The sequence below is a fragment of the Camarhynchus parvulus genome, chromosome 22, assembly GCF_901933205.1.
Source record: "Camarhynchus parvulus chromosome 22, STF_HiC, whole genome shotgun sequence".
Taxonomy (NCBI): domain Eukaryota; kingdom Metazoa; phylum Chordata; class Aves; order Passeriformes; family Thraupidae; genus Camarhynchus; species Camarhynchus parvulus.
The window spans coordinates 2,285,144-2,300,543 of record NC_044592.1 but is presented as its reverse complement, the minus strand read 5'-3'; the positions used below and the strand labels follow the sequence as shown (position 1 = coordinate 2,300,543).

The following is a 15,400-nucleotide window of genomic DNA, read 5'->3' as shown; positions in this document are numbered from 1 at the left end:
CGGCGCCGCCGCCTCCCCGAGCATTCCCGGCGGAACTACGGCGGGGCGGAACGCAGCGCGCAGGGGCGGCGGCGCGGCCGGGCTGGAGTCGGGACGGACCGCGAGCCGTGCCGCTATTGGTGGGCTCGGGGCGGGCCGCGCCGCTATTGGCTGCTGGCGGTGCACCCGCCCCGGTGCTCCCCCAGCGCGGCGGCGGCGGCGGCGATGGCGGCGCGGGGCCGGTGCCCCGAGTGCGGCTCGGCGTCGCTGGTGGAGGACGCGCACTACGCTCAGCAGCAGCTGGTCTGTGCCGCCTGCGGCTGCGTCCTGTCCGAGGGGCTCCTCACCACCACCTACACCGACGAGGAGCATCTGCGGGGTGCGGTACCGGGAGCGGGGCGGGGGGGGCAGGACCGGCGGTCCGCAGCTCGTTTGGGGCTCCCCGAGGCGGCGCGAGAAGCGAAGCGCTCTGAGCTGTGTCTCTGTGCCGGGCACTGTCGGGTCAGACCGCTCAGACCCCTCCCTCCATCCCCCCGAACACCGGCGGGAATTCCCGGCCACGTTTGGCTCGGAGCCGGTGATGAGCTTTAAATTTAATTACATTAAAATTTTAAAATTTAAATTTCATTAATCTCTTATTGTTAAAAAGATATTAAAAATTTAAATTTCTTAATCTCTTATTGAAAGAAAAATCTCAAATTTAAATTTCATTAATCTCTTATTATTAAAAGAGATGATTATTAAAATCTCATTGAAATCTCAAATATAAATTTCATTAATCTCTTATTATTAAAAGAGATGATTATTAAAATCTCATTGAAACCTCAAATTTAAATTGAATTAATCTTTTATTGTTAAAAGAGATTATTAAAATGTCATTGAAATCTCAAATTTAAGTTGAATTAATCTCTTATTGTTAATAGAGATGATTGAAATCTCATTGAAATCTCAAATTGAAATTGAATTTATCTCTTATTGTTAAAAGAGATGATTATTAAAATCTCATTGAAACCTCAAATATAAACTGAATTAATCTCTTATTGTTAAGAGAGATTATTGAAATCTCATTGAAACCTCAAATTGAAATTGAATTAATATCTTATTGTTAAAAGAGATGATTATGAAAATCTCATTGAAATCTCAAATTTAAATTGAATTAAAAAGAGATGATTATTAAAATCTCATTGAAATCTCAAATTTAAACTGAATTAAAACGAGATGATTATTAAAATCTCATTGAAATCTCAAATTTAAACTGAATTAAGAAGAGATGATTATTAAAATCTCATTGAAATCTCAAATTAAGAATTAAAACAGATCAATTAAACTGTAATTAAGCAGTGATGATGCAGCTGTACCCGCGCGAGGCTGGTGCTGGCTGTGTCTGGAGGGAATCCCCAGCTCAGGGCAGATCCCAGAGCTCATTTTACCTTCTCTCAGACAGACAGGTGTGATTGCTGCAGGCCGGTTCTGGGGGCCCCTGCTGGCCCCAGCCCCAGGTGTGTGTGTCCCTGCAGGACTGACAGACCCTTCCCTGTGTTCCAGAGGTCGCCTATTCCCAGAGCACCGGCCAGAAGGAGCAGCTGAGCCGCTGCCTGCAGCGAGGTAAGAGCAGCTCCCCATCCTCCAGTTTGTTTCACCTCATTTTGATGGTGAAAAAAAGCCAAAAAAACCCTGGAGTTGAGCCAGGGGAGGGCCCTGGGTGCCTGCCAGCCCCGAGGGGCTGGGAGGGGTTTAGTGTGAGCAGAGCTGGGTGACTACTGCTTGGTTTTGTATTTTGTGTTGATTCAGTTGATCCTGCAGAGAAGCTTCCTTAATGAAAGAAAAGCTTTCATATAAAAAAAGCTTTAATAAAAAAAAAAAAGCTTTAATAAGAAAATAAAAGCTTTAATATAAAAAAAGCTTTAATACAAAAAAAGGTTTAAAAAAAAAGTTTAAAAAAAAGAAGTTTTCATATAAAAGAACAGGGAATTGTGGAGACCCTGGGGAGGCATTCTCTGGTTTTGGGAGGCACAAGAAGCTTCCTTCAAAAAGCTGTTAGAGCCCATTGGCTCTTTCCCCTGTTCCTATGTCTGTTCCTATGTTCCTGAGCCACTCCTTCCCTATTCCCTGATCAGCCCTCACCTGTGTGAGAGCAGGGACAGCCCCCAGGCCCCTGTAGGGAGAAAGGAACAGGGTGCTTTCTGTGTGTGTGGGTGCTTCCTCTGTGCTTTCTCTGTGTGTGTGGGTGCTTCCTCTGTCTCTGGGTGTTTTCTCTGTGTGTGTGTGGGTGCTTTCTTGTGTGTGGATGCATTTTCTGTGCTTTTTCTATGTGTGTGGATGCATTTTCTGTGCTTTTTCTATGTGTGTGGATGCTTTTTCTGTGCTTTTTCTGTGTGTGTGTGTGGGTGCTTTCTCTGTGTGTGGGTGCCTCCTCTGTGCTTCCTCTGTGTGTGGTTGCTGGGGCCTGAACACCTCACCACACAGCTGAATAAAACATCTGTGGATATTATGCAAAAGTCCTTTTTGCTTCCTTACCCCGGACTATGCCAGCAGCAACTCAGGCTGCTCCAAACGGTTCTGAGCAGAAATTGAAATTCCTTTTTCCCCGCAGGGATCCGGCGGGTCCAGGACCTCTGCAAGGTGCTCAAGCTGCCAGCAGCCTTTGAGGAAACGGCTGTGTCCTACTTCCAGAGGGCTCTGGAGCTCCCTGCCTTCCACCTGGTCAGCCTGGAGAAGAAGGAGCTGCTGGGGGGGTGCTGTGTGCTGGTGACGTGCCGGCAGCGCCGCTGGCCGCTGACCATGGGCACCGTGAGCTCCCTGCTCTATGCCAAGCAGGAGCTCTTTGCCAGCGTCTTCCTGAGCCTGCAGAGGGAGCTGGGGCTCTCTGTGCCCGCCCTGAGCCTGGCAGACCTGGTGACAACACACCTGAGCAGGTGATGGGGCAGCCTTTGTTGGTCCTGGCTGGGTGGAGGGGCTGGGCTGGCTTTTGTCCCTCCCTTGTCACACCTGGGCTGTGGTTCCCATGCTGCTCCATTCTCCTCAGAGATGTGCTCAGGGAGGCACTGTGGATCAGGGGATCCCAAATCTCTGAGGCTGGAAAAGATCTCTGAGGCCGTCAAGTCCAACCCGTGCCCGATGCCCGAATTGTCAGCCAGCCCAGAGCACTGAGCGCCACCCCCAGGGATGGCAGCAATTCCAGTGCCTGGGAACCCTTTCCATAAAGAAACTCCTCCTGGCAGCAATTCCAGTGCCTGGGAACCCTTTCCATAAAGAAACTCCTCCTGGTGTCCTCGAGCAGCAGCTGTGGCAGGAGCAGAGTGTGTCTTGTATTTGTGGGGTTCCCAGATGAAGTGAGGAATGATGACTCCATGTTCTTAGAAGGCTAATTTATTATTTTATATCTATATTATATTAAAGAATGCTATAATTAACTATACTAAACTATACTAAAGAATACAGAAAGGATACAGACAGAAGGCTAAAAGATAATAATGAAAACTCCTGACTCTTTCCTCAGAGTCCAACACAGCTTGGCCATCATTGGCCAATAAGTCAAAACAATTCACATGAAACCAATGAAACAATCACTTACCACATTCCAAAGCAGCAAAACACAGGAGAAGCAAATCAGATAATATTGTTTTTATTTTTCTCTGAGGCTTCTCAGCTTCCCAGGAGAGAAATCCTGGCAAAGGGATTTGTGGTGGTGTTCACAGGGGTCCCAGGACGAGGGAAGAGATGAGAATCTTGACTCCATGTTTCAGAAGGCTGATTGATTATTTTATGATATATATTATAGTAAAAGAAAATTATATATTAAAACTATACTAAAAGAATAGAAGAAAGGATTTCATCAGAAGGTTGGAAAGGAAAGAATGATAATAAAATCTTGTGACTCTCAGAGAGTCTGAGCCAGCGGACTGTGATTGGCTATTAATTAGAAACAACCAATCAAAGATGCACCTGTTGCTTTTCAGAGCAGCAGATAATTATTGTTTTTCTTTTCCTCTGAAGCTTCTCAGCCTCCCAGGAGAAATTTTTCCAGCTTCCCAGGGATTTTTCCATAAAGTGTGATAGTGACAGATGTTTGTCCCCGAGGCTCCCCCTGACCGTGGCTCTTTCCCCCACAGCTTCCGGCTGGTCCAGCCCTCTGCCAACATCCCTGCGCCCTTCCTGGAGGACAAGGAGCAGCTGGTGGCCCGGACCATGGCCATTGTGGAGCTGGCCAGTGACACGTGGCTGGTGACCGGCCGGCACCCGGTGCCCGTGGTCACGGCTGCGGCGTTCCTGGCCTGGCAGTCGCTGCGGCCCGGCCCGCGCCTCTCGTGCCCCCTGGCGCGGTTCTGCCGCCTGGCAGGGGTGGAGCTGCCCCCTCCAGCCCAGCTGAGGCTGAAGGAGCTGCTGGAGATCCTGCTGGCGATGGCCTCCCAGCTCTCCTGGCTGCGTGGATTCCGCCTGGACAAGAAGACGGTGGTGAAGCGGGGACCTGCTGCAGCACCGGCTGTTCCTGCAAACCTTCAGCAGGGACGCTGGAGCAGCAGGACACGGGCTGGGCTGTGCCTGCTGAGCCGTGCTGCCAGGGCCTGTGAGCCAGGGCTCGTGAGCCCGAGTGCCAGGGCCTGTGACCAGGGATGCCAGGGCTGGGCATGGGCTCTGTGAGCCCGGGGTGCCAGGGCCCTGTGAGCCAGGGCTCTGTGAGCCAGGGCTCTTGAGCGAGGTGCCAGGGCTCTGTGAGCCAGGGCTCTGTGAGCCAGGAGAGCCAGGGCTCTGTGAGCCAGGAGTGCCAGGGCTCTGTGAGCCAGGGCTCTGTGAGCCAGCAGTGCCAGGGCTCTGTGAGCCAGGGCTCTGTGAGCCAGCAGTGCCAGGGCTCTGTGAGCCAGGGCTCTGTGAGCCAGGAGTGCCCGGACCAGAATTCTGTGAGCCAGGGCTCCCTGGATGAAGGCTCCTTGGATAAGGACTCTGTGAATAAGGACTCCCCGAGCCAGGGCTGCCCAGGCCAGGGCTCTGTGGACCCAGGCTCCATGGATAAGAACTCTCCAGGCCAGGATTCCCCAAGCCAGGCCTCCATGAGCCAGGTCTGCCTAAACCAGGACTCTGTGAGCCAGGGCTCTGTGGACCCAGGCTCCATGGATCAGAACTCTGTGAATAAGGACTCCCCAGGCCGGGGCTGCCCAGCCCAGAGCCTCCCCAGCTCTCCTGCAGTGCCCCAGCAGCAGGGCTGTCCCTCGGCAGGGCAGCAGCAGCACAGGGGAGCCCTGAGGCCCCTGCTGCCCCCCTGCCTCCTCCACCCCAGGAAGAGGCTGCGGGCGGCGGCTCCGAGCGCTGCGGGCGCGGCCCTGACGGGCGATGAGCCCATCTCAGACAGCGAGATCGAGCAGTACCTGAGGAGCCCCGAGGAGATCTGTGCCTTCAGGAGGGCCAAGGCCTGGTCCTGAAGGTGCTCCTGGCCCAGAGGGACAATTTGGGGACCAGAAGTGTGAAGCCCACCAGTGACAGAGTGATGGTGCTGCCCTGAGGGAATGAGGTTGTGTCATCCCTAATGTGCTGGGGCTGTTTATGGAGTGACTGCTTCAGGTCGTGTTACATTTCTGTTATAAGTAAATAAAAGCACAAAAGGTGCCAGGTTTTCCAGGGCAGCCTCACCTTGGGCTTCTCATTCTTCAGCAGAATGACTTTGTGAGGGTGAAAACACTGCATTTGAACACAAAGTCTGAGAGAAATCACAGTAGATCTTGGCAGATTGGCGTATCTTTAATATATTAAACAAAACATATCTGCTAGAAACATTCTATTCATATAAAAATGCAAAAAGACCCCTTTAAAGACATTTCTTTGGCGTATTTCCCTCCCCTCCCCCCGGATATTGCAGGAAGCTCTGTTGATATGTCATTCGCTTGTAAACACACAAAGTGTAATTAAGAATACAAAGCTTTTTCTCTAATACTGTCACAATGCAGCAAGCAATAGAACCACGGGGCACCAGCCAGGCTGGGGAGGCTGCAGGAGCTGCAGGAAGGGTTTCAACTGTGTTAAATCCCAGGGACAATGAAATATTTAAACATTGAACTGGGCAGAGAAGCCGAGGCAGGCAGGGAGTGGCAGGGTGCCCCAGCCCCGTGGGGTGAGTGGTTCCCAGGTGAGACCAATCCCCACTAAGTGCTTTTTTCCTCCCCTGGCTCGTGGCCCTGCCAGCCCCACGACTCCTCGGAGGTAGCTACATCATTAAACTCATTTGCAGGCGGGGGAAACTGAGGCAGGGGAGGCTGGAAAGGGCAGGGGAGGCACCAGGCTCCCACCTTCCTCCTCTGCTTTGCTGCAGCCTCTCTGCAGCCTGGCTGTTTTACCTGTGTGCTGGGAAAGAAGGGGAAGTTTGTTTTCCAATGGGAACAAGTGCTTATCCAGGTTCCAGCCCTTTGACCATCTGAGGAAGGTCCCCAATCCCTTGGCATCGTTCTCTTGCATTCCCAGGAATGTTCCCTGCTCCCTAGAACGGTCTCTGCCTTCCTAAGAGCAAACCTAGGTATTTGCTGAGCTTGAAGCCTGGATTAAGGACGCAGAGCTGCTCTGGGCCTCTCCCACATCTTGGTTCTTTGGTGCTTTGGCACAGAGGGTCAGTCCTGGCAGCTGCACAGGTCTGCCAGCCCACCCCACTGCATGGCTTGAGCCTCTGAGGGCCTGGGAGCATTTTCTGGCTGTGGTTTTAGTGTCTGGAGCCTTTTCAGGCCCTTGTTTTAGTGTCTGGCATTAAAGCAGTGCAGACAATCACCTCACCTTGGAGCTGAGGCTCCTCTTACCTTGTGCTTGGCTTTGCAATATGGCTTTGGCACGGTGCAGCCCCCAGGGCTGGCACAGCAGGAACGTTCCAGAGGCAGCAGCTGCTCTCCAGAAGCAGTGTGCTAATCCTGGGGCTGTGTGCCTGCACGTGAAGGGCACTTGGAGTGGTCCCTCGGCGGGAATATTGCAGTCGTGGCACCCGGGACCGGGAGCGGGGCCCTGGCATCACCTACGGCTCTGTCTATACATATATACATTCAATAATATAGCTTTGAAAAATAGACATTTCCTCTGTAGAATATAAAATAGCATTTCAGGATCAATCTCAAGTGACATGCAGGAGTGATTAAAGCACGGCTGCAATTCCGGCACCGCTGCTGGAAAAGCTCGGAGCCTCCTCGGGGAGATGGGTGGGCCTGGGATCGTGCTGTGCCCCCCGGCTGTGCCGCCCATCCCTGCTAGTGCACGAGGAAAACGGGAAAACACCGCGGCCGTCGGTCCTTCCCCACCTTCACACGGTGGTTTCGCTCTTCCACAGGCCGGTCTTCATGCCGGCCACGCTGTCGGCGCTGGCCAGGTTGATGTCGTACTTGCTGCCCTTGAGGCCGCCGTTGTGGCTGCCCACGTTCAGGGGGTAGGAGCGGCGCTTCGCCTCCCTCTCGGTACCGCCCGGCCGCAGGTTGTCCCGGCTGCCGCTCCTCCGGCGAGCCTCGGTGATGTCGGGCATCCTCCTCCCTCCATCGCTGCCCTCCGAGGGGCTGGGCAGCGCATCCCCGTCCTGCGGCATCCCCATCCTGGCCGGGCTGGTCCTGCCGCTGGGGTAGCTCTCGGAGTGGCTGTTGTGGAGGCTGCCGCTCTCGCTGGACGGATGCTCCGAGGGGCCCCGCAGCATTTTCAAGCGGTGATGCTTCCCGTCCCGGCACGGCTTCGTTCTGCCGCGGTGGCTCCTGCGGCCGTGCAGGTTGCTGCTGGGCCTGACGGGCTTCCCATCGGCAGCGTCCGGCTCCGGGCAGGGCGGCGGCCGCGATTCCGCCTGGCTCTGGGCTACCTGCAGGTTGGTGAGCTTGCAGCGGCCCCCGGCAGAGCTGGCGCTGCTGGGTGAGGAGGAAGAGGAGGCTCCAGAGCGAGCGGCCTCCGGCTCGCAGCCGATGAAGACCTGTGAGCCGTCCTCCGGCCCCAGCCCGGGGTGCACGTAGGCCTGCATGGGCAGCGCGTTCCGGTACGACGGGCAGCACGAGAACCAGGAGCTGAGCACGTCCCGGCGCCGCAGGCAGTGATGGATGAAGATGAAGAGCCCCAGCGCCACGGCGGTGACGCTGTAGAGGCAGCTGAAGACGATGCCCAGGTACCAGCGCTGGGACACGGCCATGGCGCCGAACGTCCACAGGGCCACGTACAGGGCGTGGGTGGCCACCAGCGCCCAGAACTGCACCCGCAGGGAGTAGACACCGTCCCCCTCCGGGCAGGGTGGCCCCGAGTTCAGCGTCACCGAGATGGAGCCAGAGTCTGTCAGGAGGTCACCGGCGGCCCCCAGCCGCGGCGGGGGCTCCAGCGGCTCCGGGATGTCTTTCTGGTGTGAGGGGTGGCACTGGAGGCTGAGCCCGGCACAGAGGAAATAAATCCAAGTGACGAGCAGGATGAAAGCCACGGGGACGTAGAAAGCGCCCAGGCTGGGCCGCCACACCAGCCAGCAGCTGTGCGGGAGGAGAGGGGCTCTGAGTGGCCTGCAGCTGCTCAGAGGGCACCTCTGCCCTCATGGCAGGGCTCTGTGGAGCTCTGCCGGCTGCCTGGACGATTTTTTCCCAGTAACTCCCAGGAAAAAACTCACTGATCTTTTCCCAAACTTCTCCAGATTCCCAGTGCCGCCAGTTCCCTGCCCCAGCAGAGGGAAGCCACCCACGTGGGAGGGAGGAAGGGTCGAACAGGGACACTTACTAGGGGTTGTTGTCGTGGTAGTTTTGGATGTTGACAGCTGCTGTGATCCCACAGATGATGAGGGGGATCCCGCCGGCGATCAGGTAGAACCTGTGGGGAGGGGAAATGTCAGCGCACACCTGGAGAACACAGGAGAGCACAGGATGGGTTCATCCAGGGGAGCAAATCCCACCCCAGCCCCTTGAGCCTCTGAGGGCCTGATGGGGATTTTGAAGTTATTGATGAACTTATTTTGAAGTTTATGATGAACTTTCATTTCCAGAAGGAGGTGAGGCTTTTTGTTCCAGAGTGGATGTAAATTGTTATTGGGATTAGGCTGATTAAGAAGGAACTTTTGATTGTGTTTATGATTATGCTGCTGGGGGTATTTTTGAGGTTGTTGGATAGAAGAGGGAATAGGATGGGGGTGGAGAGGGTTGCTGGAGGTGCCGGGGCAGGGGGCAGGGGTGTCTGTACCGCAGCATGGGTCTGGGGGCTGCCTGGGACGTGTCCCTGTCCGGCTGCTGCGGCGCCTTCCAGGTCAGCTCCTTGTAGAGCACTCGAGCTTTCACCGCCATCCAGAGCAGCGTGGAGAGGGACGAGTAGTGCAAGATGATGCCGACCTGCGGGAGGAGGCGGCGGTTGGGGTGGGGATGCCGCAGCCCCCCGGTGCCCCGGGACCCCGCGGGGCTGGGCGCTGCCCGGTACCCACGGCCTGGCACACGGCCCGGTAGCCGGTGAGGGTGATGCCTCCCGCGAAGACGGCGGCCGTCATGGCGATGTGGAAGCACAGGTTAAGCAGCATGTGCCAGCCCTTCCGTGGGATCAGGATGGTGCTGCAAGAGCAAGAGCACAGAGGGCACCTGTGAGCTCCTGCCCGGCCCCAAGAGAGCCACAAATGGGGGAGGCACCAACAGCCTGCAGGGGATGTACGGGTCCATTTCTGCACACAGGCAAAGGAGCAGGACCCAGGGCCACTTGCTGGGCAGCACATTCCCTGAGAATGTGCTCCCTGACTGTCCTGAGAACCCCTGTCCTAAAGGGCTGTGTCACTGCATGGCCATGCCCACACACCTTCTCCTGGCTTGGGGAGAAGCACCTGGGGAGCTGGGGCACCTGGGGAGCTGCTCCCACTGCCCACAGAGACACCCAACCCAGCCCAGCCCAGCCCCCAGAGCAGCAGCACAAGCACCGGACACTCCCTCACCCGTGGTGGACGATGTAGGTGATGATGGTGGTGAAGAGGCAGAGCAGCAGCACGGCCGTGCAGGTGTACATGGCCGGGTGCAGCACCTCCACAGCGCCTTGTGCCTCGCTGGGGAACCCACTGAGCTCCTGCACAGCACAGCACAGCCCGTCAGACCCCGCAGCAGCAGCCCTGTGCCCTGATCCCCCCACCAACACCACCCTCCCTTCTCCCCCTGCTGCTCTCCCCACACCTACCATGAGCACGGCCACGTTGCTGAGGTGCCGGCAGCGCAGGGAGGTGACGTTGGGCTCACGGGCAGCCAGCTGGCACCCCTCGGCACTCCAGCCCCCCATGCCCCCCAGCACCTCGAAGTTCCAGTAGGCAGCCACGGGGTCCGTGCCCTCGCCGGGGTGTCGCAGGGACACAGCCACCGGCTCGGACAGGTTCCCCACTCCACAGCCATCTGCAGCCACAGAAAACCAGCTCAGCAGGACAAGTGACACCCCTCCACCTGCACCCCCAGAGGGGCTGGGCACAGGGGACATCTCACACATTGCCACCTCCCCACGAGGACCCCGGGGACGGCTCTGTGCTGTGGCAGCGCCAGCACAAAGCCCCAGGGAGCCCCACGGGGCACCCCAAGCCCCCCGCCATGCTGCCCTTACAGGTCCCGGCGTAGATGACCGGGGTGGCCACGCTGCGGCGTTTGCCATCGTCGGCCAGGCGGGAGGAGTTGCCGGTGCTGCAGAAGAGTTTCCCGTTACGGAACACCAGCAGCTGGAGCTTGCAGTCGGCCCGGGCGTGGCTGGGGCGGGGCTGGCGAACAGGCTGGGTGGCAGCTGGATGGAGGCCAGGGCGATGCTGTTCTGCGGGGGCAGGCGCTGGTGAGCGGGGGCCGACCCCAGACCCCGACCCCAACACCCCGAGCCCAACCCCTGAGCCCAGCCCCCGAGCCCAGCAGGCACTGATGAGCGGGGGCCAACCCCAACCCTAAACCCCAACCCCCGACCCAGCCCCCGACCCCAACCCCCCGAGCCCCCCAATCCCAGCCCCCGACCTCAACCCCTGACCCCAACCCCCCGAGCCCAACCCCTGACCCCAGCCCCCGACCCCAGCCCCCCGAGCCCATTCCTTGATGTGGAAGCTGCTCAGGGAGGTGTCTGCTTGGGGGTGGTTACGGAGTGATGATGACGGTTGATTATAGTTTTTGATACTAGGAAATATAGAGGAAGGCTAATTGAAAGTGTATCGATGACAAGTGATTTGGATAATGCAGGCATATATGGTTTAATTAGTTGACAAAAGAAAAAATTTTGTCAAAACTTTTGTTGCCGTACCTTGATGTGGAAGCTGCTCAGGGAGATGTTGGGGCGCCCCGTGGTGCAGCGCAGCCTGAGCTGCTGGTCAGGGGTGGGCTCTGCCCCCCGCTCGGCCTGGGGGGGCCGTCCTGGGTGGGCCGGGCTCCCATCCCACCGCTGGAAGGCCACGCAGCTCAGCCCCACGTAGCTCTCGGGTTTCACCACATACGCCTCGAAGGCAATGTTGCGAGAGTTCTGCTGGCACCACGGAGGGATCATCAGCCCTGGCATGGCCAGAGACCCCACCCAGCCCTCCTCCTCGAATCCAGCCTGTGCTCCCCCTCACCACTGCCATGTGCTGGGAGTTGCTGCCCAGCATGTGCGCCGCGATCCTCTCCAGGGAGCGCACGATGCTGGTGCAGGCCTTCTCCTCCTTCTGGGACATCCACAGGATGTGGTCGTCCACCAGCATGATGTTGCTGGCCATCTCCACGATCACGTCTGTCAGCTGGGGACAGCAAGCTGCTCTGCAAAGAGCTACCGCCATCCCCCAAGGAAACACCCCAATTCATGCTTTTCTGCCCCAAAAACACCAGGCTGCACTGGGGCAGGCGGGGGACACCCACAGTGCTCGTTACCTGCTTGATCTGGTCCACGTAGCCAATAAACTTCTCGATCATCTGGGCCACGTAGAGGACATCAACCATGTCTGAGAAGTTGGCTGCCTCGGCCGTGTAGACACGGAGCTGGTGAGCCAGGGTCAGGCGTTGGAGGCATTGATGGGCATCTGCAGGGTGGCACGGCCACGGCGGGTCACTGGGGGGTCACTGGGGGTCACAGCCGAGCCCCCGGGCCCCCCACTCACCAGCACGAAGGTGTAGAGCACGCGGGTGATGTCGTTGGTGTAGAGGCAGTGGGAGTAGTCGCCGTCCTCCCAGCGCCCGGTGCGGTCGCAGCGCCGCCACGCCTGCTTCTCACCCGCCATGCCCGCGCCTGCCGGCCCCGCGGCGAACGGGTGCTGCAGGCAGGGCTGGAAGGCCGTGATCCCCGCCAGGGTGCGGGGCCACCTGTGGGCACCCACACAGTGACCCCAGGGCAGCCGTGCCCCAAGCCTGCTCCCCCCGTGCTGCCCCTGTGCACCGCCGGGTAGCGTTGCGGTGCGATGTAATAGCCTGCTTCAGTCATCCTGGTTCTTTCCCCAGGTGCGCCAATACCCTCTCCCTTCCCCTCCCTTGCCCCCTTGCTGAGTGCTGTCCGTCAATCTTGGCATTCTAGAAAGGGCATCGTGTGATTGGTGAAGTTCAAAAGATGCCTCTCAGTCCTGGGGACATTGGGCCATCCAGGTGCCATTTGTCCCCTGAGACTTCCCCCCACCTTACCTGGTTGGTGGGATCCCTACCCCTTCCCTCCCCCTCTCCCTGGGGTTAAAAGACACGGCAACCACGTGGTTTTGTGCAAGGGAGGGAAAGGGAAAGGTTATTGGCACACCTGGGGAAAGAACCAGAATGACAGAAACAGGCTATTACATCACAGCACAACACCGCAGCCCGCTCAGCACCCCTGGGCTCTGGGGATGCTGACGTGATGCTCCCCCAAAATCCCCCACCCTCCCCAGCCCCATGTCCCGTTCGGCTCTGTCAGCGCAGGGGGAAGCAGCAGGCAGTGGGGGGCACCGCTAATTTAAGCCACATTGACTGTGCCGGTAATTTATATTCCGTAAGGGCCCCGCCGGGGTTATGGCGGGCGCCCGGAGCCTTTCGTCTCGTGCCAGAGAAATTCCAACACCTCTGCTGCTGGAGCCAGGCTGCGCCGCCGGCACGGGAAGCCCTTCAAAAGCCAGTGCCGTTAATTGCTACCAGACGCGCGGTCACCTGCGGCCAGTGGGGCCCTGCACGCACCGCTTGCTCTCCGCACAGCACCGGCCACGTGTCCCCCACGCCACGGCACCTGCGCCACCCAGGTTCCCACCTGAAGTCCCCGCGGTTGTTGGTGACCCTCTCGGCAGGGCAGTAGGATGCAGAGGTCTCCAGCACCACGATCTCCACCTTCTTGCTGACGTTACCCTGCGAGGTGGAGACGGCGCATTCCCACTCGCCGTTGGCGGAGACGTGGATGTTGGAGAGGATGAGCTCGCTGCGGGCACAGGAGAGGGGCTGGCACAGCAATCCCCCAAGCTTGGGGACAGGGGGACACAGGCCATGAAGCACCAAGGGTGCCCACACTCTGCAGCCTGCCCACAGCACTCACTACCTGACGCTGGCTGGGGGCTCTGTACAAACCACGAACGGGACGGGGCTGCTGTTGAACGTGCCTTGAGCTGTTTTATTTTCCAGCATCAGTCTCATTACATGGTCATGACAATGAGAAGATGCCAGCAGCTCACATTCCAAGCAGCAGAACAAGAACTTAATCTTACAACTCACTTTAAAAGTTTTTTGACCAATCACACAAAGCAAAAGCACATTGACAGTAGTTCCATCCAACCACTGTAAGCACAGGGACCTTTGGTTAAACAATGCTTGCTTATTTCAAATACAACACCTGCTTGTGAGCCTTAAAACACAATGCACAGAGCTCCATTATTAACCTTCAATCTTCCTAATATCTCACTAGATAAACTTTTCTGTAGCTTAGAAAGTTATTCTAGACAAGCGTTAATACACAGACCATTGTTCTATTTGTCCTTGCTTTTCTACAGTTTAAATAATTTTTCTGCTGACCAATCTCATGGCTGCTGCTTAGCTCTAATTGCTGTTCTGCAGTCTCTGGAGCCTGCCTTTTGCAGCTTCCCAAACCCCTCTAATTTTGTGGATTCCCACAGGTACCCACACACCCGTGACTCCTGTGGCCACCAGTGGTCGTCTCCATTCCCACACCATCCCTATCTCAATCCCAATTCCATCCTCACTCCCATCCCAGCCCCACCCCTGACCTGGTGATGAAGGTGCAATCATGGATGAGACTCTCCTCCACGATGACTCCCGTCTGCTCATCCTCCCGCACGGGCTGGCGGTTGTGGAACCAGCGGATCTGCGTGCTGTTATCCAGGTACGTGGCCGCGCACTGGAAGGGCAGCCGGTCGCCCTGGAACACCACCTGGCGCAGCGACGGGATCAGCTGGTGGGTGTGCAGCTCCGGGGCTCCCGCTGCGGGGGACACAGGTGAGCCCGCGCCGCCGCCGCCGCCGCCGCCCCGCCCCGGCCCCGCTCACCGCAGCGAGCTGCCGTCCCGCGCCTCGCAGCGCCACGCCGCGCAGCTGCCGGGGGAAGGCGCACGCCGTGCGCTCCGAGAGCTGCGCCGGCCGCTCCCGGGCCCAGCGCAGCACCCAGCGCAGGTTGCAGTCGCACGTCAGGTACTCGGTGGCAAAGTCCCTGCAAGGGATGGTGTCACTGCAGGGCCTGAGAGCCTCGGCAGGGTGGCAAAGCAAGGGGATGGTGGCAAAGCAAGGAGATGGTGTCACTGCAGGGCTGGGGCAGCCACCGGCCCTGAGACGTTCGGCAGGGTGGCAAAGTCCCTGCAAGGGATGGTGTCACTGCAGGGCTGGGGTAACTGCTGCCTCTGAGACCCTTAGCAGGGTGGCAAAGCAAGGGGATGGTGCCACTGCCAGCCCTGAGACCCTTGGCAGGGTGGCAAAGTCCCTGCAAGGGATGGTGTCATTGCAGAGCTGGGGCACCCACTGGCCCTGAGACCCTTGGCAGGGTGGCAAAGCAAGGGGATGGTGGCAAAGTCCCTGCAAAGGGATGGTGTCACTGCAGGGTCTGAGACCCTCGGCAGGGCACCAAAGCAAGGGTTGGTGTCACTGCAGGGCAGGAGCACCTGCCAGCCCTGAGGGTCTCAGCAGGGACTCCCCCCCGTGTGCTGAAATCCCAGGGCACCAACTCACACGACTTTCAGGGAGGGGAGCTCGTCAAAAACACCGGGCGGGAGGCTGGAGAAGATGTTTCCGGACATGTTCCTGTGGGACGAGAGAGCAAGATGGCATGGAGGTGCCCAGGGGGCTGCTGGGAGAGGGGACACCGGTGGGTGTGCCCACACACCCCCTGGCTCTCAGGAGATGGGACGGGGCTGGCCAGGATGTCCCCAGGGAGCCACTTACAGTCGGAGGAGGTTGTGGAGGCCCTGGAAGACGCTGGCGCTCAGGCAGCCGATGCGGTTGTTGGAGAGGTCCCTGCGAGGACAGCGGAGGGGCCATCAGGGCTGGGGATGCCCCATTGTCCCCGTTGATGTCCCCAGGGCCAGCCCCGGGGCCAGCCCCAGCACTTAC

At 57.9% G+C, this 15,400-nt stretch overlaps 2 protein-coding genes across 2 annotated transcripts in view; one reads left to right on the top strand and one right to left on the bottom strand.

Annotated features, from left to right (window-relative positions):
- The first annotated feature begins 188 nt into the window (after positions 1-188).
- Positions 189-5,971, top strand: BRF2 (BRF2 RNA polymerase III transcription initiation factor subunit). Its single transcript, XM_030964355.1, is given in 6 exon segments — positions 189-358; positions 1,525-1,584; positions 2,573-2,894; positions 4,092-4,439; positions 4,441-4,519; positions 4,719-5,971. Coding segments are annotated over 6 exon segments (1,641 nt in total). The 5' UTR covers positions 189-204; the 3' UTR covers positions 5,397-5,971.
- Positions 5,697-15,400, bottom strand: part of ADGRA2 (adhesion G protein-coupled receptor A2) — a 23,125-nt gene continuing 13,421 nt past the window's right edge. Inside the window, 18 exon segments of the mRNA XM_030964354.1 lie at positions 5,697-8,429; positions 8,671-8,760; positions 9,127-9,272; positions 9,362-9,485; positions 9,857-9,984; positions 10,093-10,301; positions 10,504-10,635; positions 10,638-10,704; positions 11,176-11,391; positions 11,483-11,644; positions 11,775-11,902; positions 11,905-11,923; positions 12,002-12,203; positions 13,105-13,269; positions 14,069-14,282; positions 14,344-14,507; positions 15,020-15,091; positions 15,233-15,304. Of these exon segments, the coding sequence (XP_030820214.1) occupies positions 7,247-8,429; positions 8,671-8,760; positions 9,127-9,272; positions 9,362-9,485; positions 9,857-9,984; positions 10,093-10,301; positions 10,504-10,635; positions 10,638-10,704; positions 11,176-11,391; positions 11,483-11,644; positions 11,775-11,902; positions 11,905-11,923; positions 12,002-12,203; positions 13,105-13,269; positions 14,069-14,282; positions 14,344-14,507; positions 15,020-15,091; positions 15,233-15,304 (3,493 nt within the window). The 3' untranslated portion in view covers positions 5,697-7,246.